This window comes from Pholis gunnellus (assembly GCF_910591455.1).
Source record: "Pholis gunnellus genome assembly, chromosome: 4".
NCBI classification, from domain to species: Eukaryota; Metazoa; Chordata; class Actinopteri; order Perciformes; family Pholidae; genus Pholis; species Pholis gunnellus.
The window spans coordinates 1,410,049-1,437,343 of record NC_136530.1 but is presented as its reverse complement, the minus strand read 5'-3'; the positions used below and the strand labels follow the sequence as shown (position 1 = coordinate 1,437,343).

Here is a 27,295-nt window from a genome sequence, read left to right as displayed (position 1 = left end):
TGTTTACTGAGGTAATAAATCAAGAGAGAAGTAGAGTCATTTTCTCATAGACTTCTATACAACCAGAGGAGTCGCCCCCTGGTGGACACTAGAGAGAATGCAGCTTTAACACATGAAGCTTTGACTTCACTCTTCAGACCCGGAGGTCGCTGCCTGGTTGTGACTCGGCTCCCCTCGGTGACGACTTGCCCTTTTGGCTGCGATCGTACTGCAGGAATCTGCGGTCGGACTTGGCGCTGAGCTTTGCCGGCTCTGCCCAGTCGGCGTTTAAATCCCGAGCCAGAGAATCCATTAAAAACACAGTTTGTGTGTTTTTTAACGAGATTTCCGCCGGCTGGTCAACAAGATGCGGTATGGCCGAGAGCTGTGATTTTATAAGTGTGAGTTAATGTGTGAACTGTACGCAGCACAACGCGCTCAGAAAGAGGTCAGACGAGTGTGACGACTTTCTTTAAAGGGGGAAACAGATAATGCGGAGCAGAGCTTCAGAAGTTAGAGAAAGTAATGAAGAAATTCCTCTCCCTCCCCCGCTGGTCCTCCCCTCCCTCCCCCGTTCTTCGCCTCTTTGTAGATGCCCTCCTCCCCCTTTCTTTACTGGCCTCCTGTGCCTAGTTTATCCTGATGTTATGGGGAGGGACGGGCAGTATTCCTGGGAGTCCTCCAAGCCTCAGCTCATACGTGAAGGCGCTCATCGGAGTGTTATCTATATAAGGTAAAAGAAAAGAGCCTCAGATCATAGAGGGGGGGGGGGGATCATAAACAGAAGTCCTGACGCCCACCTTTTGATGTGTCCGTCCACTGATCCATGAAGAACCCTGCATGAGGAGGAATCTCTGTAAAACCCTGCTCCTTATACACAATTCATTCACACACACACACACATCATGAAAGTTTTATGGGACCTTTAGGCTCCGCCCTCTTCTGTCACTTCTGATTGCAAAAAAAACAAGATGGCGACGGCCGAAATGCCGAACTCGAGGCTTCTAAACATCAGTTAACAAACCGAATGGTATTATTGTGTATATCATGAACCGTTTATTTCTGGGCATATTCTACTCCAGACCAGAGCAGCTACACCTGCTCGTTGACGTGACCGACCTTCAAATGTCTGACGAGGTGCGTGGTGGCGTTGGCGTCTTCTGCTTTGCGTTCCACTTTGAGTTTTGTCTTTTTCAGACGCCCGGTAGAGCGACGCACCGATCAAACTCTTTAGAGCAGAAGTTTGGCCGTGAACGACGAGCTGGTGGAGACCAAAACAGAGCTCGAAAGAGGAGTCGGTGTTTGAGGCCACATCCAGTAATCGAAATGAATGCTAATGCTAACATGAATGCTAATGCTGCTCCATGTTTGCTTAATGTTGCCAGCATGTTAGCAGCATCTACTGTATACACTGAGGATGATGTTGGTGTTTTTGTTTATTAAGGCCGTTCCTGTGTTTTGATCTGTTTATAGTTTCCTTTATGAATAAACAATTTATAATCTTGTTCGGCCGCTGTCTCAGTCCAAAATTCAAAAGAAATGTAAAATTAGTAAAGTGTCAGCGGACCGTGAAGAGATATTTGCTGAATTTAAACAAAAAGTGTGTTGGATTATAAACCACCTTTGACTCTTTATGTCTTATAATGACGGTTTACGATAGATTAAGACAGAACTGTTACAACGAGGAAGTCTAACCCAACCACTGGTTTCAGGGTTGTGCTGCTGCTGTGAAGAATGCTTCTTTAAAGCAGCGAATGTCTTCCACGTGATCAACGATCGTGGTTTATAATCTGAGACTAACGGAGTGTGAGAAAGACTTTCCGCTGCAGAGGAAGGATCTAGAAACCCAACGGCCGGCGCGTTCCTCTCAACCTACGTTTGATTAGCTGGAGCTCAGGAACATCTGACTCCAGATGAAACACGACCCCGATGGGAATATCCACCTCTGGAAACTCTATACGCTCGCTCTGTGAAGTACAATGCAGCTGCTCGGATCGGGTTCGCTGCCCCGCCGGGAGGCTCCTCGGTGACTTCTGATATTTAGGAAAGGCGAGGCAGCCGGGACGCCGGGAGCCGTCGTTGTTTGTGCGAGTGAGGGTTGAGTTTCCTTGTATATGACGGCGTCGCCCTCAAACACACCGGAGGCCTCAACGGATCCAGATCCAGATCCAGAGTCGCTGCCTCAGCAGCTTCGTGGCTGAAACGCGTGATCGTAGCCGAGCGTAACGGGAGCGTTTCCCTTCTGACTCAGAGGTTTGATGACGGTCGACCGTGCAGATACGTACGAGAAGTATTTAACATGTTCCTCGAGGGGCAGAGACAGTCCGGTCGTGTTACTTTCTCTTTTCTTCTTCTTTTATAACAAAATAATTAAAGTAAAATAAAATAAATACATGAAACATTTGGGGGGAGAAATAGCTTACTGAGCAAATCAATCACCATCTCTTCTGATACCGATCACAAGCAGAACGGCTCATATTTGCCTTTTTAATGTCTGTGTTTTATGTGAATCAGTGTGATTAATGCAGTTCACAGTGTTTTCTCTGGTTACACCTCTTTGTTCCTAATATAGTTGTCTTTGGGGATTAATCGCTGTTTTGTTGTTTTTAAGCATCATTTGGCTCTAAATAATATAATAATATATAATAATATAACTAACCCATGAAGGAAGTGGTTGTATCTGTGCGTCGGATTGGTCGCTCACGCTTTGGGCCTCACAGAGTTCTTCTCCAGTTGGTCACTTCAAGCGTTTCATTCGTACAAGTACATGAACTTTGACCTCTGCATCAAATCCATAAATATAGAGATAAATGATCAAAACACATGGAAACCATCTTTTTAATTTCCTGCAGACCAAGAACAGGAAGTGCCTAGTCTGCATATATACAGTATGTGTGTGTATGTATATGTATATATATATGTTTTTATTTAATTGAATTGACAAAAGAGAATATAGTGTATTCTATTTGATAATAAAGTGTGTGTGTGTGTGTGTGTGTGTGTGTGTGTGTGTGTGTGTGTGTGTGTGTGTGTGTGTGTGTGTGTTATTAGTGCTTCTGGTATGTTGAAGTGCAGAAGGTCAGGTTGAGGCTCACACACACACACACACACACACACACACAGACACACCTCTATATGCTGCAGGAGCTTGTTTGTTCAGCTGCAGAGGAGCTCCTCCTCCTCCTCCTCCTCCTCCTCCTCCTCCTCCTCCTCCTCCTCCTCCTCCAGTGGAGGGAAGTCAGACTCCGTAGTTTCACAGAAACCTCTCCGGGGCTTCGATGGCAGCAAACAGATGTTTGTATTTTTTCTTAGATTTTCTCTCTTCGGGGGTCGAGACGTCGCCGGGCAGATTTAAGGGCTTGTGTGTGTTTTTATGACTTGGCTGAAGCTCCCACAGGTGCTTTTCAGGGAGAAAGAGCCCGACTGGCTTGTTATTATTATTATTATTATTACGGCTCGACTCTTCCTGAAAAGGTTCATTTTTTTCACGCTACGACTGCGTAAACACAGACAGGAAACGTCCTGAAGAGTTTCCACTGAGAGGACGAGCGATAACGTATCTTTCAGCACAAACACTCTCGGTGTTCCCGCTGACTCTGCAGAGCTGATCTGATGCAGAAAGTCAAGTTTTGAGGATTGGTAAAGTTCGGTTTTCGGCCTCCTGACAGAAAAAAGTAGCTCCATGTGGTGGAGTTTGGCCTCCATTAGAAACAGCTTGAGTCCGTCCACGTCCTCTGCTGCTCGCCGGTGGTCTGAAGTATGCAGCCACCCAGAGCGCCTGCAGAGCAGCACACACCCAGAGCGGGCCGTGGGCGGCAGAACGCTCCTCCATGCGTGTCTCGTATCATAAATACAGACGTGACCGTTTACCCTCCTGTCAGCTGTTTCACCCTCGGAGCCGTTTTGGGGCGTTTTCTCTCTGCGGTTTTGATTTTCACTGTAATATATAAAGTTCTTCATCTCTAGAGAACCAGAACCAGCACGACGAGAAGCAGAGAGAACTAGAACACGTCTTCAGTGCAGAACAACAGTTACGATGACGTCAATCGTTAAAAAAGAAATCTATAAATCCAACATGTTGTAATGTGTCCACACGTTCTACCAACGTCTCCACATGTTGTAAATATGAAACTATTGACATGTTTCAGCCTGTCCTCTCTCCTCTCCTCTGTCCTTTGTCCTCCTTCCTCTGTCCTCTCTCCTCTCCTCTCCTCTCCTCTCTCCTCCTCTGTCCTCTCTCCTCTCTCCTCTCCCCTCCTCTCTCCTCTCCTCTCCCCTCCTCTGTCCTCTCTCCTCTCCTCTCCTCTGTCCTCTCCTCTCTCCTCTCCTCTCCTCTGTCCTCTCTCCTCTCCTCTCTCCTCTCCTCTCCTCTGTCCTCTCCCCTCCTCTGTCCTCTCTCCTCTCTCCTCTCCTCTCCTCTGTCCTCTCTCTCTCCTCTCTCCTCTGTGTTCTCTTCCTGTAGTTCAGAGTGTCTCCTCTCTCCTCTCCTCTCCTCTGTCCTCTCCCCTCCTCTGTCCTCTCTCCTCTCTCCTCTCCTCTCCTCTCCTCTGTCCTTTGTCCTCCTTCCTCTGTCCTCTCTCCTCTCCTCTCCTCTCCTCTCTCCTCCTCTGTCCTCTCTCCTCTCCTCTCCTCTCCTCTGTCCTCTCCCCTCCTCTGTCCTCTCTCCTCTCTCCTCTCCTCTGTCCTCTCCTCTCTCTCTCCTCTGTGTCCTCTTCCTGTAGTTCAGTGTCTCCTCTCTTGTGGTCACATGACTCTTTGGTCTCAGATGAATCAATCATGACTTCATAGTTTCGCACTTTCATGTTTTTACACATTCTGGTTGAAGTGAACTCTTTATTAGATTATTTATGAGAACATGTAGAATAAAATGTTGTTGGTTAAATATCATAATTTATAAGCTTTGTTTTTGTTTCTTTTTCTGACGGAAGCGTTCGTCACTCATGATGTGTTCAGGGACCGTTGATAATAACTTTTTTACGGCTTCTGGCTGGTAAACGTTGTAGATTTGGCGATTGTTCAAAGAAAACATTCTTTTCCGTCCCGCCGGTGGGTTTTGGGGTTCGGAGGGTTAATGATTGGTTAAAAACATGGCAGAGAAGAAAAGTCTGCAAAGTGGTTGGTAGTGCAGTAAATTACAGCGTCGGGGTCACAAGTCGGTGTATTTAATATTCTCTGGTGGCCGATGAGCTTTGTAGCTTTAGCGAAGTGCTGCGGCCGGTTTCCTGACGTGTGCTTCGGTTTAAGTGCTCTGTTTTCTCACGTCACTCAAAGTGGACGTCGACACTGATCTCAAGCTATTTTCATTTCCATCCGTCTCTCAGGCCGAGTGAGATGAAGCCTCTGGAGGCTTCAGGCCTGAACAGCGTTCATGTCCGGTCTGAGTTTAGACACAGGAACGAGGAACGAGGCACAAATTAACACAACACGTTGTTTGTGCACAGAGGCGGCTGGATAACAACTTAAGATGTCCAAACTGGTAAAGAAAACGAGTTTGTAAGCTTGAATATCCATAAACAATGCTACTAATAATAACACTTTTCTTAAGTTTTTCTTAAAATACGTCCTCAGACTTGCGTAAATCTGACGCCACACAACCCAAAAAACCGAGCGAGCCGTTGATGTCGTGTCGTTTTTGGCTGCACCCACTAATTTGACATCGTGACATAACAACGGGAACCCGTCATTACGTAAGAGAAGCACAGCCGGGGGGATTCTTAGAGAAACGGAGTTCATCTCGAAGTGAAAGCTGCTCTTCAGCTGCAGCTTCGCGGCCACAAAGAGAGTTTCAGAGCTGCTTTCAGCTCCACGGCGTCCGGCCCTCGCAGCGCAATGACCGTTCATGAAGCACGTCCGTGAGAGGAACCTCCAGAGGCAGCAGGCCGTTCAGGAGCCAGGACCACTTACTGCAGTTTACCCTCGAGGGGAAGATGTTTCTGTCACAGGATCAGAGGGAAGAGGAGCAGTGAAGCAGAATTGTTCCTCATGTAGTGAGAAACAGACAAACCCTCCTCTCTAGTGAAAGCAATAAAAAACACACAATCCAATCACAACAAGATGCTTTTCTGCAATCAATTAACGTTTGTTGTCCTTCTTCTGCATGTCCTCACTTCCTGCTGCTCGTTTCAATAATTAGAAACATTTCCTTTATTTTATCTTTCAGTGTCGTGCAGACTCTCACGGTTCACAGCTGACGGCTCAGACGCTCCCGTTCAAAGACGCTTTCACAGCAGCAATGTGTCGTCTACAGACGTTTAGTGTTCATCTCTCCATCCAGACAAGTTCGCAAGATTTAAACATCGAAACTGCACCGTTAGCATCATCAACATGTCTGGTTTGTCAGAATCGATGCTCAATCAGCGGAATTAAGTATTTAACGATCTTTTCCTAAACCTAACGAAGTATTTACGATCTTTTCCTAAACCTAACGAAGTATTTATGATCTTTTCCTAAATCTAACGAAGTATTTACGATCTTTTCCTAAACCTAACGAAGTATTTACGATCTTTTCCTAAACCTAACGAAGTATTTAACGATCTTTTCCTAAACCTAAAGAAGTATTTAACGATCTTTTCCTAAACCTAACGAAGTATTTACGATCTTTTCCTAAACCTAACGAAGTATTTACGATCTTTTCCTAAACCTAACGAAGTATTTACGATCTTTTCCTAAACCTAACGAAGTATTTACGATCTTTTCCTAAACCTAACGAAGTATTTAACAATCTTTTCCTAAACCTAACGAAGTATTTACAATCTTTCCCTAAACCTAACGAAGTATTTAACGATCTTTTCCTAAACCTAACGAAGTATTTAACAATCTTTTCCTAAACCTAACGAAGTATTTAACAATCTTTCCCTAAACCTAACGAAGTATTTAACGATCTTTTCCTAAACCTAACGAAGTATTTAACGATCTTTTCCTAAACCTAACTAAGTTGTTTCCTGTGAAGACAGAAGTTTATTTTGAAAGGACTGTTTGCATGTAGCGAGCGTAAACTGACACGTTTTGCTGAACTTTTGTAGGAAATCGCACTAAAAAGAAGAGAACTTATTGTGAGATATCCTGCGTTGTGTGAGGACACGTTGGCCAGTTACACAGCAGCTCAACGCTTCAGCAGAATCGTGTCCGACCGTTTATTTTACGAGTCAAAACACTTTCTTTTTCTTCTTCGTGGACGTTTTTTCAGTCGGGTGTTTTGGTGGAAACCACCAGGAACTCCTGCTGGGTTTTCACTCGCTGCGTAGCCGTCCTTCCTGCCAGCTACCGGTTCATGTTGGTTTACTCCTCTGAGCTGGATGATGTGTGAAAAACACACACACACACACACACACACACACCTCTGGCCTCATGAACCTCAGTCTGACCATATTTGCCGGTTAAACAGAGGTTTCCATTGCAGTCATGCCGGTGCACGTTTCTGCCCTCGCTGTCTCTTTTTCCCAAACCACACCTTCCCCCGTGTCTGCCCCCCCCCCCCTCTCGTTGTGCTCAGACATTTATATAACAGTGTGTACAAATGTGTGCACATATACCTGCACACACACACACACAGACACAGACCTGAGACCAGAGCGCCGTGCAGAGCGCTGACCTCTGACCCCGTCGGCCTGTCACACACACTGAACTACAAGCTGAGGAACGAACAACTGCTGCTGCTGCTGTCGCCTCCTTTGTTTGTGTGATCCACAGACTCCGGATCAGTCAGCGGGTTGTTGATGTCTTTGTCTCGTCTGCGCGCGATCACGTGACTCAAACAGTTCACTGATTAAAACACTATTTACATTATGATTATACAAAGAAGAAGAAGAATTCATTTTTATTTACATCAAAATTTCCTAAAATTTCCAAAATTTTCAAATATAAATATTTGAAAATTATTATTAAATATTTACCCAAATGTAAAAATGAATTAAAATATAATATATTTTATTTTTTTAAATAAAACATTTATCCGCCAAATCAAATAGTTTGCAGGATATTCAACCTTTGTTTCTCTAAAACACATTTAATACTTCAATGGTTTCTTGTATGAAGGTAATAAAGTAGTTTATGAATATGAGATATGAGTTTACAGATGATTATAAGCTCTCTAGTGGAGGTTAGTTTATAAACCTGCAGTCTTTGTTCGTCGTCTGTCTGATTCCTCACTCTTCATGTAGTTTGTTCGTCCTCTGGACTTCTGGAGAATAAAGCGGCTCATCGAGTACAAACGCCTTCGTTTACGCTCCGGTGACATTTAAAGCGTTTGTCTTTGTGCGTCTCGCTCAGAGAGTCTCTCCGTCTCGTCCACGCGCTCTAAAGCATCTTAAATATTCAGCCGTGACATTGTTCTATAGCACCGAGCTTCACTTTCTGTTCTCTCCTCAACCGTCACGCACGTTTCCAACGCCGCCTAACGGCAACACGACACAACAAGAAACAGAAGAAGGTTTCATTCCTCTGAGTTCTTTGCATCATGTTGTCTCACACTCAGTAACAACAAGCAGCTCTTACTGGACGTTGGTTGACGGTGAGGAGATGTTTATCGCCGTCCTTCAACACTGGAGCACTTTAAAACACTGACGTGTCTGTTCTGCTCTTTGTCTGCTCTTTCTTGGCTTTGTCAGCGTGGAAATGTTAAATTCTCTCTTCCTGCCTGGACACTTCTGTCTCACCTTTCTTTTTATGAAAGCAGCCGTATTCCAGTAAACTCACGCGATCTTCCTCCTCCTCCTCCTCCTCCTCCTCCTCCTCCTCCTCCTCCTCCTCCTCCTCGTGGTTAACTCTTCCCTTCCTTTGAACCCAGGAGCTCTTTTTCCGTCTTGTTCTTGACCCGCCTTCTTTTAAGGCGAGACGGGAGCACAGAGCGAACAAAAGCAGGAGGTCAAAGGTCACGCATTTTCATTCGTGAGACTAATAGGCCAGGTGTACCTGGAGGGTGTGTGTGTGTGTGTGTGTGTGTGTGTGTGTGTGTGTGTGTGTGTGTGTGTGTGTGTGTGTGTGTGTGTGTGTGTGTGTGTGTGTGTGTGTGTGTGTGTGTGTGTGTGTGAGCACTTCAAAGGTCTAGAGAAAGCAGGGACCCGGGCCCAGCAGGACTCAGTGATGTGATCTGAGTGAAATGAACACCGTGCTGATTTAAGGGCCGGAGGAATTGTTAGTGTTCTTATGAGGAGAGGCTGCTCTATTTGTTTTTTACAGTTATTCGACCAAAAGTCACCACAGTGAGAAAAAAACCCCCCAAAAGACGTCAGGCTCTTCTTGGCTCTGAGTTTCTCTCAGCGTGGTGCGTTCAGGGTGCTGCTGCTACAGCAGGAGCTGAAAGACGCTGAAAAGCTTCGTAGAGCTGAAGCAAACTGCAGATTGAGGGATGACTGAACGAGCGCTTTTACATTATACATTTGATTTATCACAGATGTAAATGAATAACCACCAGTTACTGCGCCATAAAACGCACCGCACTGTGAAGTGTTTCTAACCCGTCGCTGAACTCAAACTTCCTCCTGAAGCCTGAACTCTGGTTTCTACCCGGAAACACGAGCCGCTCTCAGACTCAGAGCTGAATGTGAAGCAGCTGATCTTCAGTGTCAGCGGAAACGTCCCCGCGGTGTCACGTATCCCCAAAGAATGTGTTCAGGAAACGGATCGGAGGTTTCTGTTGCAGAATGTGTCACGAAGGGAACGTTCTGAGGTTCAAGTCCTCCGAGAACCGGAACCTCAAAACCCGGCGGTGGGATTGAGAAGCTTGTTTTCTTTAATGATCGTTCTGTCGTAACCAGATCATTGAATCACTGCTGTTGAGCGACGGCTCTCCGTTTATTTAGTATTTTCACTATTTATTCATTTCTTATTTATATATATAAGTTATATCGTAGATATTTTATCGATATTATTGTTTTAGTTGTAACTTCATTTCTTCATAATTTATCTTCTCTGCTGTTTCAGCAAAAAGTATCTTTTTTAAATTCAGATCTATTAAAAGTCCTTTGATAGAAATATAATATCAGATCTGAAGCCTCATCGAGGCGTCGCTTTAATCCCGTCAGTGGTTCAACGTTAACGTCCCAAACTAAGACCTGGAGTCGGTTCCTCCAGAGGATCTCAGCTGGTCTGTGGCCAGATCTCCTCCCTGAGAGTCAACAATCCTCCTCCTCATCTTCTTCATCATCATCATCATCCTCATCATCGGCTGGAGGATGAGCGGATTAGCTGGTCGGGTATTATTGTGGCATTAAAGGGAATCTATAGTCTTTGTGTTTCACTCATCAGCTGGTTGCAGACGCCTCCTTCCTCCTCAGCAGAGATTCGGATCTTTTCCTGAAGCTCGTTCTGACGGCTGCTCTTAGCGTTGTTGTTTCTGGCTCCTGTCAGGTCGGTAGCATTTGTTTCCTCATTTGTTTCGTGCTGAAGTCGATAGACGTGAACGTGAGACGATGCTTTCATGGTGATTAGTTAGTTTCAGCTTAAATAGATTTCAATAGACCGTTTAAATAAACATTTTTGTTCCCTCAATGTTGAAATAATCATCATTTTTTTTTAATTTAACACACTAACTCATCAGAAGTGTGACGATCACCACAGATAAGAGCTCTGCTGATCCTCCAGTGAAGCCCTTTATAGAACCGTGATGTGTTTACATGTGGTGCTGGTCCTGGAGGAGGGTTCCTCAGAGGGGGGTCCTGGTCCTCTAACATTCCTCTGGACCCTCTATGATCCCCCGTGGTGGGTTCAGTGGTCCTCGTTGTTTCAGCGGTTTGGATTAACGCTCCTCCTCTCTGCTGCAGACCATAAACAGATTAGTGGTGGAGGCCATCTGTACCCTGGGGGGGGGGGGGGGGGGGGGGGGGGGGGGTCTGCACAGAGACGCTTTAAACCAGATTATTTTACGAGACGCTTCACTTCTTCACGGCTCTCTGTTGATGAAACTCGCTGGTTTGTTTGAAGTCCGTCGTCTCTTTTGTATGAATATTTTTGAACTTTCTATTCTTTGTGTTTTTAAGTGAACTTGTGGAACTTTAATGTCTTGACCAGGACGTCCTGTAAAAGGATAGAATTCTGATTTCCTCCTCTGTGACGGTAAAATGAATAACTTTGTAAACTGATCAACATTTTATAGAGCGACACATTTCACCATCACATGTTGTAGTTCGTTACACTTTCAGGACCAAAACTTCAGGTTTTTCTTCCCCGTTCTAGAACGAATATTTAAATATTGACCTCCGGAGCAGACGGAGTCGGCGTGGAGCTTCACCTGAGCTCCTTCACCTCCTCATGACCTCCTCATGACCTCCTCATGACCTCACCACTCGCTGCTGCTGCTGACGCGGCTTCACTGAAATTGCAGGTGTGAGCGCGAGGAGGAGGTTCGGCTCCTGTCTGGGCCGGAGCTCAGTGAAATTACAAGGCAGAGGGAGTCTGAGGGTGCAGCTTTCATCCTCCTCCTCCTCCTCCTCCTCCTCCTCCTCCTCCTCCTCCTCCTCCTCCTCCTCCTCCTCAGGCCTGAGGAGGAGAGATTGATGAGTCGTGTCACATATTGTAATACTTGATCTCACCTTCTCGGGGTTCACGGGGTGATTCTTAGAGGAAATAAATGAGAAAGAAAGACTGGTGTGAAGCGTCGGACTCTTTCTTCTTGTTGTTCTTCTCACCTGAGGCCGTGTGGCTCATTTGGTTTCGGTGTCGCTTGTGAAGGAAACTGTTTTCTTTGGCTTTATTTGGGGGTTAACAGCTGAGCGTGGATCCCCCGCTACGGGGTTTCTTCATCACACGTGTCAGCGTGACGCCGTGTCTCTAGAGATGATCAGAGCTGAGATTCTCTGACGTCGTTGAATCAGAAATGTTGTGTCTGTGCTCAGCAGAGCTCCGTGACGCCTCATATTAACAGCAGACGACACTGTGTGTGTGAACCATGTGGTACAAACCACCACGCTGCCGTGTTTACGCCTGTGTGACGTCATGTTGAGTGTTGATGGAGCAGAAACAGGAGAAAGTGAAGTGTGTGTGTGTGTGTGTGTGTGTGTGTGTGTGTGTGTGTGTGTGTGTATGTGTGTGTGTGTGTGTGTGTGTGTGTGTGTGTGTGTGTGTGTGTGTGTGTGTGTGTGTGTGTGTGTGTCAGATGGTCTTTAGTGTGCTGTTAACAGGAGGCCAACAGTTCATCTCTCAGCAGGGAGGAGGACCAGCAGCTCCTCTTCTCACCACAGAGGACTGGGACACACATGTCCTCGACGAATCAAAGCGTTAAATCACAGAGTTCACTGATAAAAACTCTTCTCTCTCTAGTGGAGGATGTTTTATGGAGTTTTGCAGGTTGTTGGTTGCTTAGTCACAGAAAATACAACAGAGTATTGTTGTACTTCCTGTAATAAAAAGTATTGTTTGTTAATTAAGATCTTCTGTATTTCTGTCTCTCTCACGTCAAATGTACTTTAAATATGAACAAATCAGAGTTTTGGTCAAAACACGTCTTTCACAGGAAGTGAAGGTGTTCGTCTGCGTCATCGTTTTTAAACTAAAATGATTTTATTATATTTCAAAAATAAAACGGAGTGGACGTTAGACTTCCTCATGTGACCGTACTGTCTGTCATTCATTCATTCATTCACTCATTCATTCATTCATTAATCTAAAAGTTTCGGTCTGATCGATGTGTGACGCTGTGAGCAGAGATTCTGATCTTTATGTCACCTCTAGTGTGTGTGTGTGTGTGTGTGTGTGTGTGTGTGTGTGTGTGTGTGTGTGTGTGTGTGTGTGTGTGTGTGTGTGTGTGTGTGTGTGTGTGTGTGGGAGGTGTTTAATTACTCAACGTTCACGTGATAATTGATTCTTTACTCCGGTGTTTATCTTATTTATTCTGGTTCTTCCTCTAAACACAAACGTATAGAATCAGATGTTGTTACTGAACAACAATAAATAAATCATTCTCCAGAATACCCGACACTTCTTACAGTGTAATTATTCTTTTCTTTATCTGAGTCTTCTGTGGACCTCTGAACTGATTCTCTGACTTATTAACTCCACTAAGTCTTTAAGTGTAACCTGAGGAGCTTCTCAGTAACCTGAGGGGGGGGGGGGGGGGGGGGGGGGGTCTCAGCGTCGGGTTGCATTAATCCCTGTTCTCTGGCTGCAGGTGATAGCGCTGCTTTAGTAAACAGGCTATTGTCCTGCTAACAGCTGATCGCCCTGATTTTGGTTCTCAGGAATCTCCTTCGTCTCCACACGAGATCGTTTATCAGGACGTGGACGGCTCGTCTTCATTCAGACGAGAGGAAATAAAACATTTATTTTACGTCTGTAGATTTATACTGAATCCACCAACAGTTACCATCACATAATGCCTCATTTACATATTTACACAGAACATTTCAGAGAACGTGTAACACAATAAATCCTCCTCTTAGTGTGAGTGATGAAGTGGTGAAGCTTCATGGTGAATCTATGAGTTCATGTGTTAACTCTTCACCTGTAGAGTCTCTAAATGTCTGTAATGAACTAAACGTCTCTTTAAAGGACGTTTTCTCTCAATGAGTTTGTTCTCAGACTCTGATGATAAATCTCCACTTCAGCAGCTCTTACACACACCAAACTCTACACGTTCACTCCTCTCTATGTGCTGAAGGTTCACACACACTCACACACTCATTTATACATTTATTAATAGAACATGGAGATAATGGATGTTTTTATGTCTGTTGACAGTATTTCTGATTCATGGAGTGACACAGAGATAAATCATAATATATCATATGTAAAAACAACATCAAACAAGAGTTGTGAACCGGACTTTATCCAACGTTCACATTTATGTTCTGGAAATGTATGAAGATGAGCCCATATTTGATCGGAAAATGCCTCATTTGTATATTTAAACTAACCCCCCCCCCCCCCCCTCCTCACAGCGGTGTCTAACCTGGACGTGGAGAGTAAGCTGACGACACATTTCCGATCCCCGTGGCTCCAGCAGAGGAACATCCTCCGACCCTCCACACGACCAGCATGTGTGGTAGACCTCCACAGGCAGGCCAGCCTCAGCCTGTGGGCCCCGCACCGAGGTGAGCCCCCCCCCCCCCCCCCCCCCCCCACAACACACCGACACACCAACACAAACTATTATTGTGTTAATTACTTTAAACAGACACCTCTGGGAGACGAGCTTCCCACCTTAATGGTCTGCTATTGTGGTGAAGTTGTGACCTCTAGTGGAGAAGTGAAGCTACTGCACACTATACAAAATGAGTTGAGTGGACGTAGGAGACGTTTTTTTTACATGGTTCTAGTTTCAGATCACCAGAGGAGACGATCGGGCAGCAGAGAGCGGAGAGTAACCATCTCCATCCCAGCGGAGCCTCCGATGCCCGAGTACCCCCCCACAGCCCTCACCCAGCAACCGAGAGGAGCCAATCAGACGGTGAGACGGCTGGCGTTATAGTTGACCTGTCTTTAAGAAGTCAGGGAACCAATCAATACGTGGGAAAGGTCGACAGGCGCTTCGATTCGTCAGTTCGTTATTATATCAATATTTCCCAAACATGTTATTGAATTTACATTTTATTTACTACTTTTATAGATTTATTATTTTGGTTTGAGTGTATATTCGCTCTTGTTTTTTCTTCTTTTATTTTACAATTTGTTGTCCTTTATTTGGGTTCAAAACATATATATATATAAATATATGAAATATTATTTCATATATATACATATGAAATTATATTTCAGATAAAAGTGAACAGATAAATAAACTAATTTAAACAAAAGAACGCCGTTACAGGGGAGTTTCCTCAAATTTGATTTCAGATTTCAAAGACTTCCTAAATGACATCATACCTCTAGATGTGAGACGTCGTGCCTCTAGATGAGACGTCGTGCCTCTAGATGAGACGTCGTGCCTCTAGATGCGAGACTTCGTGCCTCTAGATGTGAGACGTCGTGCCTCTAGATGCGAGACGTCGTGCCTCTAGATGTGAGACGTCGTGCCTCTAGATGAGACGTCGTGCCTCTAGATGTGAGACGTCGTGCCTCTAGATGCGAGACGTCGTGCCTCTAGATGAGACGTGCCTCTAGATTTGAGACGTCGTGCCTCTAGATGAGACGTCGTGCCTCTAGATGCGAGACGTCGTGCCTCTAGATGAGATGTCGTGCCTCTAGATGAGATGTCGTGCCTCTAGATGAGACGTGCCTCTAGATGTGAGACGTCGTGCCTCTAGATGTGAGACGTCGTGCCTCTAGATGAGACGTCGTGCCTCTAGATTTGAGACGTCGTGCCTCTAGATGCGAGACGTCGTGCCTCTAGATGTGACGTCGTTCCTCTAGATGAGACGTCGTGCCTCTAGATGTGAGACGTCGTGCCTCTAGATGCGAGACGTCGTGCCTCTAGATGAGACGTCGTGCCTCTAGATTTGAGACGTCGTGCCTCTAGATGCGAGACGTCGTGCCTCTAGATGTGACGTCGTTCCTCTAGATGAGACGTCGTGCCTCTAGATGAGACGTCGTGCCTCTAGATGCGAGACGTCGTGCCTCTAGATGAGACGTCGTGCCTCTAGATGCGAGACGTCGTGCCTCTAGATGAGACGTCGTGCCTCTAGATGTGAGACGTCGTGCCTCTGGATGAGACGTCGTTCCTCTAGATGAGACGTCGTGCCTCTAGATGAGACGTCGTGCCTCTAGATGCGAGACGTCGTGCCTCTAGATGCGACGTCGTGCCTCTAGATGAGACGTCGTGCCTCTAGATGAGACGTCGTGCCTCTAGATGAGACGTCGTGCCTCTAGATGTGAGACGTCGTGCCTCTAGATGTGAGACGTCGTGCCTCTAGATGTGAGACGTCGTGCCTCTAGATGAGACGTCGTGCCTCTAGATGTGAGACGTCGTGCCTCTAGATGTGACGTCGTGCCTCTAGATGTGAGACGTCGTGCCTCTAGATGTGACGTCGTGCCTCTAGATGCGACGTCGTGCCTCTAGATGTGAGACGTCGTGCCTCTAGATGTGAGACGTCGTGCCTCTAGATGTGAGACGTCGTGCCTCTAGATGTGAGACGTCGTGCCTCTAGATGTGAGACGTCGTGCCTCTAGATGCGACGTCGTGCCTCTAGATGCGAGACGTCGTGCCTCTAGATGCGAGACGTCGTGCCTCTAGATGCGAGACGTCGTGCCTCTAGATGCGAGACGTCGTGCCTCTAGATGAGACGTCGTGCCTCTAGATGCGACGTCGTGCCTCTAGATGTGAGACGTCGTGCCTCTAGATGTGAGACGTCGTGCCTCTAGATGTGAGACGTCGTGCCTCTAGATGTGAGACGTCGTGCCTCTAGATGAGACGTCGTGCCTCTAGATGTGAGACATCGTGCCTCTAGATGTGAGACATCGTGCCTCTAGATGAGACGTCGTGCCTCTAGATGTGAGACGTCGTGCCTCTAGATGCGACGTCGTGCCTCTAGATGCGACGTCGTGCCTCTAGATGCGAGACGTCGTGCCTCTAGATGAGACGTCGTGCCTCTAGATGAGACGTCGTGCCTCTAGATGAGACGTCGTGCCTCTAGATGTGAGACGTCGTGCCTCTAGATGAGACGTCGTGCCTCTAGATGTGAGACGTCGTGCCTCTAGATGTGACGTCGTGCCTCTAGATGAGACGTCGTGCCTCTAGATGTGAGACGTCGTGCCTCTAGATGCGACGTCGTGCCTCTAGATGTGAGACGTCGTGCCTCTAGATGTGAGACGTCGTGCCTCTAGATGTGAGACGTCGTGCCTCTAGATGTGAGACGTCGTGCCTCTAGATGTGAGACGTCGTGCCTCTAGATGCGACGTCGTGCCTCTAGATGCGAGACGTCGTGCCTCTAGATGCGAGACGTCGTGCCTCTAGATGCGAGACGTCGTGCCTCTAGATGTGAGACGTCGTGCCTCTAGATGAGACGTCGTGCCTCTAGATGCGACGTCGTGCCTCTAGATGTGAGACGTCGTGCCTCTAGATGTGAGACGTTGTGCCTCTAGATGTGAGACGTCGTGCCTCTAGATGTGAGACGTCGTGCCTCTAGATGAGACGTCGTGCCTCTAGATGTGAGACATCGTGCCTCTAGATGTGAGACATCGTGCCTCTAGATGAGACGTCGTGCCTCTAGATGTGAGACGTCGTGCCTCTAGATGCGACGTCGTGCCTCTAGATGCGACGTCGTGCCTCTAGATGCGAGACGTCGTGCCTCTAGATGAGACGTCGTGCCTCTAGATGAGACGTCGTGCCTCTAGATGAGACGTCGTGCCTCTAGATGTGAGACGTCGTGCCTCTAGATGAGACGTCGTGTCTCTAGATGTGAGACGTCGTGCCTCTAGATGTGAGACGTCGTGCCTCTAGATGTGAGACGTCGTGCCTCTAGATGTGAGACGTCGTGCCTCTAGATGAGACGTCGTGCCTCTAGATGTGAGACGTCGTGCCTCTAGATGAGAGACGTCGTGCCTCTAGATGAGACGTCGTGCCTCTAGATGAGACGTCGTGCCTCTAGATGAGACGTCGTGCCTCTAGATGAGAGACGTCGTGCCTCTAGATGAGACGTCGTGCCTCTAGATGCGACATCGTGCCTCTAGATGAGACGTCGTGCCTCTAGATGCGAGACGTCGTGCCTCTAGATGAGACGTCGTGCCTCTAGATGCGAGACGTCGTGTCTCTAGATGTGATGTCGTGCCTCTAGATGAGACGTCGTGCCTCTAGATGCGAGACGTCGTGTCTCTAGATGTGATGTCGTGCCTCTAGATGAGACGTCGTGCCTCTAGATGCGAGACGTCGTGTCTCTAGATGTGATGTCGTGCCTCTAGATATTATGTCTGCTGGTTTAATGACTGTGAGGAGCTTTTTCTTCAGGGAGACTAACAATACAATACCGCCAGAATCAACACTAAGTGAAAGTTCCTCACAGCAGCTTTCTAGCAGCTACGCTCAGTATTTCAAAAAGAGTATTAAGTTTTAATATTTGTGGCAGTTGAAGGTGGAGAGCATGAAAAGGAGATTGTCCCCGTTAAAAGGGATTTTTGTCCTCAAATATTGTGACTAAATCTGTGATTTCCTGAATGCTCTCCGTGACGTTGAGCTTGAAATCCTAAATATTAATTTAATCCTAAATATAGTCTCAAATATTCGTTTTTGAAGTTTTTTTTTGCATGATTTTTTTTAATGCAAACGTCTGCACTCATATATTTTTCTTAAATGTCATTTTGAAGTAAAAATTGCACATTTCTCTGTCCTCCAAGCAGCCGGAGAGGCTTGTTAGAGATGCATCGACACAGTTAGCACAAACGCAGGTAACGTGACGCGTTTCTGTGTCCAGCCCCGAATTTATCTCCATGCTTCATCACCGCCAGAGTAAATGTTGCATAAATCATAAATCATCTCAGATAAGTTTACCCCAGCGTTGTTGTCTCTTCTTGTTGTCCATGTCTCCATGTTCATTTGGTTTTTGTTGTTTTGTTTATTCCCTGGACTTCAGTTTGAATCCACTCGCTCCTCCTCCACTACCGAATGTTGCCGCTTCTCTCCCTGGAGCAGAAAGGTAGTGGTCCCTCCCTCCTTCCACCCTTCCTCCCTTCCTCCCTCCCTCTCACACTTTATTTACCCCTCCTTCTTTGTTTGACCCCTTACTAATTTGCATAAGCAGGTCTCTTTTGAAATGCATGCTCCTCTCAGAAAACGGGAGGTTCACGTGAAACTGAATCACGTTACGTCACGTGAAGCTCCGTGTGTGTGTGCGTGTGTGTGTGTGTGTGTGTGCGTGTGTGTGTGTGTGTGTGTGTGAGAGGTCTAATGATAGGGGGTCGACTTCCAGGAGCTTGCTCCCGTTATTACCCATGATCCCTCTGCGGTTTCCTTGCTTGCACCGATCTCTCTTAAGAGATCTAAGTTTTTTTGTTGACGCTCGCTGTGAAGGCAATCACTGCCACTCGTTTCCTTTCCTTCATCCTTCCTTCCGTCTTTCTGCTCTTGAAACAAATCAGCTGTAAGTTTTTCCTTTTGCTTCTACTGGTTTGGGAGAAGTTTCCAGGGAAACCAGTTTCTTTTGTGGCCTTTAGTTTTGGTGTCAGGGTCTCATTGGTCTGCTGGGAACAGAGAGCACAAAGGCTGCAGAGCTGGGTTTTAAATGTGGGGGGGGGGGGGTGGAGAGGTGGTGGGAACCAGTTCAGCCTGAGAATCACTCCCAGTTTCACATGTGCCTCTCTGTAGGAACCTGAAGGTAAGAGCTTAAGAACAGACTTCATAGACTCTGGAGGGTTTCAGTCTTGATGGAGGATCAGAGGAAGCATTCGCTCTCAGATTTTTCCAGAGACTCGTCTTAAATGTCACAGATTTTGGGAGCTCTTCGTCCTCAGAGCAGCATGTTGTGACTGGAAATGTTTGTCTCGTTGTCTCTTTTTCCTCACAGTGAGTATTGATCACGACATGCGCCGGAAAACCTTTTTTTATTTGGTCTGAAGCTCGGACGCAGTCGGTGCTGGAAACTTTTTTTTTTTTTTTTGCATTCTTTGAATGTGCTTTTCCATTTTCCGTCTCTCTCTCTAAAGCATGCTTTTATTATTTTATTTCCAATAACTCCAAAGTGAAACTCAGCTTCCAGAGGAGCATGTGTATTGATTTGCCTCCTCAGCAGATTAATACAACACAGATCTTCTCTCTGAAGCTGAGTTTCATCAGGTTTCCTCATGTAACCGCCGCCTCACCCTCTTAACAAGCTAACCGTGCTACACATCCATCTGTTGCAGGCCGCGCCCTCTGACCCCGACACCGACGAGGTGGCTCTGGGTCACCGGCCCAAGTTCCCCGTCCCTAACACCCCCACCACCCTGGACAAGCAGACTAACTGGTCCAGAGCGCTGCCGCTGCCCACCCCAGAGGAACGAATGAAAACCAGTTCCCAAGTCATCAACTCCTGTGTCATCCCCATTAATGTGACCGGTAAACCAAAGCCTTCTGTCTCTATTTCATCTGTTTACTGCGACGGCTGCTTCAGCTCTTCTGAAACGAGACAGTTTAGACATTTTGGGGAAATACATTTGCTTCATTTTTTAGCTGAGAAGAGTGAAACCACTCTCATGTCATGTCTGTTAAATATGAGCCAGGAGATGGTTTGCTTAGCTTAGCTTAGCATAAGCACTACATGCTACAACTGACAAAAGCAAACAAAACGGCCAAGCGTTGCCAGCAACATTGTCGGCGAGTCGCAGTTAAAGTGTTGCTCAAGAGCTCGTTGACATAGCTGTGTTGTTAAAGTTGTGTTGTTAAATTTTATTTATGCTAAGCTAAGTTTAGCCTATCAGTTCCTGTCTTTAGCGGTGAGTCGTGGTATTAATCTTCTCAACTAACTGTTGGCAGTGACGATACCTTTTTAAAGTTATGATTCTGATTTCAACCGGCTAGCTGTTTCCCCCTGTTTCCAACATTTATGCTAAGCTAAGCTAACCGTCATCTTGCCATTGCTCCATATTAAGAGAGCGGTATCGATCTAACAAGCTAACTCTTAGCAAGAATGCTAACGAGCATTCTTTTGACATTTCACCCTTAAAATGAGCATCTGTGCATCAGTTACTGTCCACGTGTTTCCTGGAATTCTTAAAGAAAACTTTAATTTAAATCAAATGTCAGGAGGCGCAATATTTGCTTCAAGACAAAATGTGTATTAAATGAATTAAATTAAATATTGTGGCGCTGCAGAGACGTCCTGGTCTGCAGACTTAAGGTTCAAATCCCTGCAAAAAATCACACCATCCTCAGTTTAAAACTGATTTGCAAGATTTTTCTTTTTGAAATTCTGCTTAAACTCATAATAACCTTCAAGATCATCAACGTCGCCAAGTCATGCTTTGTGCCCCCCCCCCCCCCCCCCGTTAACTTTCTCTCCCTCGTGCTCCAGCGCTTTGTGCCGCCGTGGCTGCGACACGAATGGCAATTAGTTCTGTCCGAACTAGTGAAAAGGCCCGAGCTGTAATTCACTCTCGCTGAGTCAAAAGAAGAGTTGTACGTCTCCAAGGCCGGCCGAGTCAGACCCGGGGGGGGGGGGGGATAAAATGCACATTGTAAGCAAAGTGCAGCGATTGCTATGGCGCTGAAAAGGCCTGATTTTCTGTCACATGATAGTCATAACGGAGGGTGAGGGAGGAGGACGAGCAGGAAGCACAAACAGTATCCTCCACTCCGGCTGTTATTTCTGCAGAACATCGTCTACTTTAGACGTTACAGTTGAGAGTTTAAAAGAAGGAGTCGCAGCTCATCAGAGATTCCTCCGACGTCCCGTCTCTGTTTTGCAGGCGTCGGCTTCGACAGAGATGCCAGTGTGCGCTGCTCGCTCGTCCACTCGCAGTCTGTGCTTCAGAGGAGGAGGAAGCTGAGGAGGAGGAGGACCGTCGCCGGCATTCCCCGACAGGTGCAGCGAGATCTGGGTATGCAACTCCTCACGGGGAACAAAGATGTTTTACAAGTTTTTAATTCACAGCTGCTGCTGTTAACAGAAACTATATAAAAGTGTGTTATTTATATGTTAATGTTGAACTGAAACAAAAAGCTTCTAAATCATACGATAATTATGATGATTTTAAAACAAAGAGGTGCATCGCCGTGGGTTTTATTTAGTGTTCTTCTGCTGTAGAAGACGAGCAGAATGATGGTCTTTAATGTACGTCTGCATAAATATGAGAGACGTCAACTAGTGAGGCGTCTTTTCAGCGTTATTTTTGGGGCGTTTCATGCTTTTATTAGCCAAACGACAGAAGAGAGAGAGATGACAGGAGCTGAGAGGAGGGAGAGATGAGGAAGGACAAAAGTTCTCTCTCTTTAACTGCCGATGTGGTCGACACTTAAATACAGAAATATAAGTTATGGAACTCTGTATACAATTTGATGAGAGATAAGATGAGAAAATGTATTTTGCACATCTGTCTCCTCCCAGACTCGGATGACTCTCCTGGTTCCAGAGAGCGGACGGTGATCGTTCACAGTCCGGACATCACTCCTTCCACCGAGGAGCTGGACGCCCACCTCGGCACCAGAGACTCCGGCTGCCAGACCGAAGACTTTCTGATCTCGGGAGCTCCGTCTCGGAGGAGGATCCGGTCCCAGAGAGGCCAGCAGGCCGTCTCCCTCTCCCTCTCCCACTCCGCGGGCAACATCCTGTTCCTGTCGGACGACGGCGACGCCATGTTCTCCGCCTCTGTCGGCGCACACCTGCGCTCCCGGAGCCTGCCCAGAGACGGGAGCCGGATGATGGACGACGGGCACAGCGACGACGACGAGGAGCTCTCCCCCTTCGACGCCGAGGACTTCCTTCCCCGACCCGGGGAGCTGATCCTGAAGGACGGACAGGAGCGCGTGGACGACCGCGTCGCATCCGACCGCCAGCTGGGCCTGAAGTACAAGCAGCTCTCGGAGAGTCCGGAGCGCAGCTGGATGGAGAGGACCAGGTCCCGGCTGCCCAGGAAGGCCGACATGGGCAGCTGCGAGATCTCGTCCAGCTCGGATACCTTCAGCAGCCCCGTCCATTCCGTCTCCGCCGCGGGAGTCCAGCTGGACCACAAGGAGGACCACCAGTCCTCGAGCGGGAACTGGAGCGGGAGCAGCTCCACCTGCCCCTCGCAGACCTCGGAGACGATCCCCCCGGCGGCCTCCCCGCCGCTGACGGGCTCCTCGCACTGCGACTCCGAGCTCTCGCTGAACGCCGGCGCTCACATCCAGGACGACCACGGCGGCTTCCTGCTGGACCACTACCACGGTCTCAGGACCCAGCGGGCGGGCTCCTTCTCCTCCACGGCTATGGACATATTAGAGGAGGCCGGGGTCAGCGCTCCCATGGAGGTGGAGTGGAGTTACCCCGACGCGGAGACCCTGCGCCCTCGGGACTTCAGCCCCGACCCCGGCCGCGAGGCGGAGAGCAGCCTGGGCTGCCCCAGCTTCACCAGCATGGCCACCTGCGAGAGCAGCCTCTCCGACAAGCCGCCGTCGGAGAAGGCGGACACCGTGTCTCACTACTCTGTGGACACCGAGGGCTACTACACCTCAATGCACTTTGACTGCGGCATCGAGGGAAGCAGGAGCTTCTCTTACGGCTGCACGGCGCCCGGCTCCGAGTCGGACTTCGGAGGTCACATGACTCTGGGGAGGCGCTGCCTCTCTTTGAGAAAACCGAAGGCGAAGCCGAGTCCGCCGAAGAGGAGCTCGTCCCTGAGGAAGATATGCAGCGAGGGACACATCCCTGACGACAAAGAACCAAAGATGTCTTCCAAGGAGAGGAAACTGCAGCTGGTTTTGTCCAATTCCCCGCTCGTCAGGGAGCCTCTGGTGGTCTGGGGTTTCGAGGGCTCGGCCGATCTGCCCGACTTAGGGGCCTTCAGTGCCACGGATTCGCATTCGTTTAAGGATGAGGGCGTCGTGCAGTCGGATTACGCCGATCTGTGGCTCCTGAACGATTTGAAATCCAGCGATCCTTACCGGTCCCTGTCGAACTCCAGCACGGCAACAGGCACAACCGTCGTCGAGTGCGTCAAGTCGCAGGAGAGCTCCGAGTCTCTGACGTCGCAGTCCGGCTCCGGAGCCACCACCCCTTCCCTCCCGTCAGCGGAGGGAGACTTCAAGCTGACGTCTCCGGAGAAGCTGGCGGGCCTGACCAGCCCGTCCAGTGGATACTCCAGCCAGTCGGAGACCCCGACCTCGTCGTTCCCCTCCGCCTCCGCCGCCTTCTTCCCGGGACCGCTGTCGCCGTCCAGCAGCAAGAGGAAGCCCAAAGTCCCCGAGAGGAAGTCGTCTCTTTCGACGCAGTCGCTGCAGTCGACGCAGTCGCTCCCCTCCTCGAGGAGGGACCTGGAGCTGCCCATAATCCCTCCCTCACACCTCGACTTAAGTGCCCTTCATGGCGTCGAAGACAAGTCCCCGTCGTACAGGACCCAGATTCAAATCCTTCACCAAAACAATCACAAACCCGCCCATCCCATGTTCATCACACCCACAGCGCTGAACTCCGTCCAGCTCCGATCCATCGGCACGGAAGACAAAGGACGCCACGAGGACGAAGCCACGCCCACGTGTCCCGCTGAGAACTCAACCAACACACTTCTCTGCAGTACGTCCGCAGAGCTCAGGAGCCCCTCGCGTCTACATCGCCCGCCCTCCGAGGGGTCGAGTGAATCCTTGTTTACCTCAAACGAAGAGCTCGCGGACGGAGAGTGTCGGAGTGAGACGAGGAGCGCGATGGACCGAGAGGAGGAGGCGTTCAAGCCGCCGCCGCCGGTGGACGGATATGAAGGAGAGACGTGCAGAGAGTCGGCAGAAACACCTGAGGCTTTACAGCTGCATAGCCGTGAAGAAGAAGAAGAAGAAGCAGCTCTCTCTGTGCTGCACAATTCAGCCAACGTTCCTGAGGAAGTGCCCGCTGCCGACGGCCAATCGGAGGCGTCGGAAGGGAGTCCAATCGGCGATGAAGGTAGCAGAGAGGAGGAGTTTGAGTCGCCAGGTGCTTCAGCCCAAAGTGCCTCTCAGGACGGCCAGGAGGAGTCTGAGGATCGCTTCAGTGGAGGTACGTTCTCCATCACTGATGATGTTATCGATACTAATACTCTTATCAACACTATCGATTCAGTTGCTTATTGGTGCTCCTATTGGTTCTTTTGGATTATTTTGTGAGGAAAAAAATTTATTAAGAAAAGAATCCACATTTCTTCATTATTCTTGTATGTAAACAAATAGTCGTTCTTGAAATAGCTTTATAAGAAGTTCTAACATCTTTAAAACACATTATTAACAATTATCTCAGTGATTATCTTCATATTGATGATCCTGTTCTTCTGATCAAACTCTGTATGACATCACTACCGTATGACATCACTACCGTATGACATCACTACCGTTACCTGACGGCTGCTCCACAAACAGACTGATGTTCTGCTTGTTGGTCACGTGTTGTGATGAACTTCCTTGTGAGGGTTTTATTGTGTTTGAGACGACCAGAGTTCTCAGCATCTACTGGAGTCAAATGTAGCCTCACTTTGGATCTTTTTCTTCTTTTCCTTCTTTTTTTTAAATATAATTAACGTGGTTTTGTGGTTTTGTTTAAATAACCAAATCAAAATAATTTTCCTCTCAGTGAATCGGGTTGTTCTTGATAACCACAGATGTTGTAAGTTGAGTAGATCAACCTGGTGCAACACAAAAACTGCATATTTTTCCTCACTGTCAGTCCTCACAGAGTTTGCTGTGTATTTAAATGTTTATTTTATTAACAGACTCCAGTGAAAACACAGCGTCTCCTCTGATTGACGAGTCCCGGCCCGAGGACGGCGCTGTGTTTCTGTCCCCCACCAAGGCTCGGACCACCGAGGATCTGTTCGCTATGATTCACAGGTAGGTTAGTTTGGTTATCGGCCTCGTTTGTCCCAACAGTCTACAGAGAGTCTTATTTTGGATTTCTCTTTCGTTTTCAGGTCCAAAAGGAAAGTGTTGGGCAGGAAGGATTCCACGGAGCTGAACGTGAGGAACCACCTCGGTGCTGCATCGGGGAACTCGCCGCCTGGCAGCACTGGGAGCTCCCCAGTCTCGCTGGTTTCGCCATCCTCCTCCTCCTCCTCCTCCTCCTCCGCCGCCGCCGCTTCCGGCGCCGTGACCCCGCCGGGCCTGCACAGAGTCTCTGGACCCATCTACAGGAGTGCCAAGAAGTCCAGCACCTCCAACGAGGAGTTCAAACTGCTGCTGCTGAAGAAGGGCAGCCGCTCTGAGTCGAGCTACCGCATGTCGGCGACAGAGATCCTCAAAAGTCCCGTCACTCCTAAATACGCATCAGACTCCCTGATAGAGTCGCCCAGATGGACCGAAGAGCCCGACTCTCCCATACAGCAGCAGTCAGGACCAGAACATCTCTCCAGCCCGTACCCCAGAGCCAACGCAGAGGGCTTCTCCCCGAAATCCTTCCCCACGTCCGCTGCCTCCAGGCAGGGCCGCCCCAGAATCCCGCCGCCCGCCAACAGCAGCCGATACGGCGCCCGCGGCAGACTGTACTCGGTGCCCATGCAGGCGATCTCCGAGGGCGAGGCGGAGAACTCGGACGGGAGTCCTCACGACGACCGCTCGTCTCAGGGCTCCACGTAGAAAAACAAGAGAGTCCAGAGGTATGACAGTTTGTTAGTTTACAGTAAAAACAACAACAACAAATGAGACCAGAATGAGTTCTAATATATATTTAAATAACAGTTTGTTTAAAAAATAATCATAATTTGACTAATTGTGGCTGAGGTTTTATAGATGTTTCCTTTTTGGTTATTCTGTGGAATACTTTAAAACTGTTTTATACACCGTATGTCTAATGATATGAACACTTGGCATTAAGCTAACTTGGATTAATTTGCAGCTACTTTCTGCAGAAAAAACATGATTGATGAATATGAATGATGAGCAAAACATTGAGTCCTGCACGGGTCGAATAATATAATAATAATTCGGTTTGGCAGCACGTTTTAAAGAGATCATTTTGGGCCATTTCATACAAAGAAGGTAATTTCAGAAATACAATTTAAATGAATATTGTTTCATGAAATTGAGCAGCACATCTTCTGTTCACATCTTTAGGCAGGACATTTAAATAATAGTTGAAGCATTAATTCAAATATTTACTAATTTAGCGGCTGGCTACTTAGCTAGCTAGCTTGCTAATTCCACCATGATGTCACGCTACAGCTACAGAACATAAAAATGAACTGCTGAGTTTGGTTTATGTTACTTTAAAATGTAGACGGAAGTAATTATTTAACTTACCGTTCATGGTAGCCGTTACCCTTTCAATTAGCTTGTGCTAATTGCTAGTGCTAATGCTAATCACTAGCATGCAGTCTAATGCTGTGAAGGGTCTGTTATTGTGACAAAACACAGTATAAACTCTTATTAACATTTGTGAATTTGAGTTTACATGCAAGGCAGGTATATGTGTATGCTAGCAGCTAGTACTAGTACTAGCTATGTGTTTGCTAGCGATTAGCACTAGTACTAGCTATGTGTATGCTAGCAGCTAGCACTAGTACTAGCTATGTGTTTGCTAGCGATTAGCACTAGTACTAGCTATGTGTATGCTAGCAGCTAGCACTAGTACTAGCTATGTGTATGCTAGCAGCTAGCACTAGTACTAGCTATGTGTTTGCTAGCGATTAGCACTAGTACTAGCTATGTGTTTGCTAGCGATTAGCACTAGTACTAGCTATGTGTATGCTAGCAGCTAGCACTAGTACTAGCTATGTGTTTGCTAGCGATTAGCACTAGTACTAGCTATGTGTATGCTAGCAGCTAGCACTAGTACTAGCTATGTGTTTGCTAGCGATTAGCACTAGTACTAGCTATGTGTATGCTAGCAGC

At 47.5% G+C, this 27,295-nt stretch overlaps 1 protein-coding gene across 1 annotated transcript in view; it reads left to right on the top strand.

Moving 5' to 3' along the window:
* nhsa (Nance-Horan syndrome a (congenital cataracts and dental anomalies)) overlaps positions 1 to 26,994 on the top strand; it is a 42,076-nt gene extending 15,082 nt beyond the window's left edge. The window contains exons 2-9 of the mRNA XM_079158446.1: positions 13,851 to 14,003; positions 14,229 to 14,359; positions 18,414 to 18,476; positions 19,681 to 19,873; positions 21,223 to 21,354; positions 21,861 to 24,476; positions 25,183 to 25,300; positions 25,381 to 26,994. Of these exons, the coding sequence (XP_079014572.1) occupies positions 13,851 to 14,003; positions 14,229 to 14,359; positions 18,414 to 18,476; positions 19,681 to 19,873; positions 21,223 to 21,354; positions 21,861 to 24,476; positions 25,183 to 25,300; positions 25,381 to 26,041 (4,067 nt within the window). The 3' untranslated portion in view covers positions 26,042 to 26,994. The remainder of the gene's footprint in view (positions 1 to 13,850; positions 14,004 to 14,228; positions 14,360 to 18,413; positions 18,477 to 19,680; positions 19,874 to 21,222; positions 21,355 to 21,860; positions 24,477 to 25,182; positions 25,301 to 25,380) is intronic.
* The last annotated feature ends 301 nt before the right edge of the window (positions 26,995 to 27,295 follow it).